This window comes from Aplosporella prunicola (genome assembly GCF_010093885.1).
Source record: "Aplosporella prunicola CBS 121167 unplaced genomic scaffold K452scaffold_18, whole genome shotgun sequence".
In the NCBI taxonomy this organism is placed as follows: Eukaryota; Fungi; Ascomycota; class Dothideomycetes; order Botryosphaeriales; family Aplosporellaceae; genus Aplosporella; species Aplosporella prunicola.
The window spans coordinates 837005-837657 of record NW_022983546.1 but is presented as its reverse complement, the minus strand read 5'-3'; the positions used below and the strand labels follow the sequence as shown (position 1 = coordinate 837657).

The following is a 653-nucleotide window of genomic DNA, read 5'->3' as shown; positions in this document are numbered from 1 at the left end:
CGATCAATATGGTTACCCGATCCCAATTACGACAAACCGGCGGTCCGGAGCAAGAACAGACGAATCCTACCGGTCCCGCTATAGCGCCGCAGTTAGCGCCTAGAGAAGATTTTGCCCCCGACCCTGAAACGTTTCGACAGGTTCTAGCCAGGCTACAGGAACTCGAACAGTAACAGCGCGAACTAGCCTAAAATAGCGAACGACGTATGCGACCCGCGGAAGAAGAATCGGAACCACCGATACATATACGCGAAAGGAGCGAGGAAAGAAGCGAGGAAGAAGATCGGTTTATGCGCGCACCCGTAGCGTACTCGAACCGCACTCGCAGTCTATTTAGTACCCGTAGCAATTCACCCTAACCAAGAGTTGAGGGACCGGGTAACTACTTTGGCAAGTCTGTGCAGGAGTATAGCGAATTTATCTATGCTTGCGAAGCACTCTTCGAGCTGCAGCCTCGCACGTTCCGACGTGAACGTAAGAAAGTGGTATATGCTTCTACCAAGCTAAAGGGCAACGCGCAGGCGAACTATAGGCGATTCACGCGCGCTGTCCCTGGCGGCAGGGATGCTATCACCTGGGAGATGTTTAAGGAACACCTCCTTGACCAAGTTCGTGACCTAGTCAACAGGGCAAGCGAATTTGAACATAAGTAG

General features: G+C 52.2%; 1 protein-coding gene across 1 annotated transcript; it reads left to right on the top strand.

Annotated features, from left to right (window-relative positions):
- Window positions 1-362: 362 nt before the first annotated feature.
- Window positions 363-653, top strand: K452DRAFT_231695 (uncharacterized protein; the record flags this gene model as incomplete). The annotated part of the gene is made up of 1 exon (XM_033537185.1): window positions 363-653. A coding segment is annotated over one exon (291 nt), but the record flags the coding sequence as incomplete, so codon positions are not given.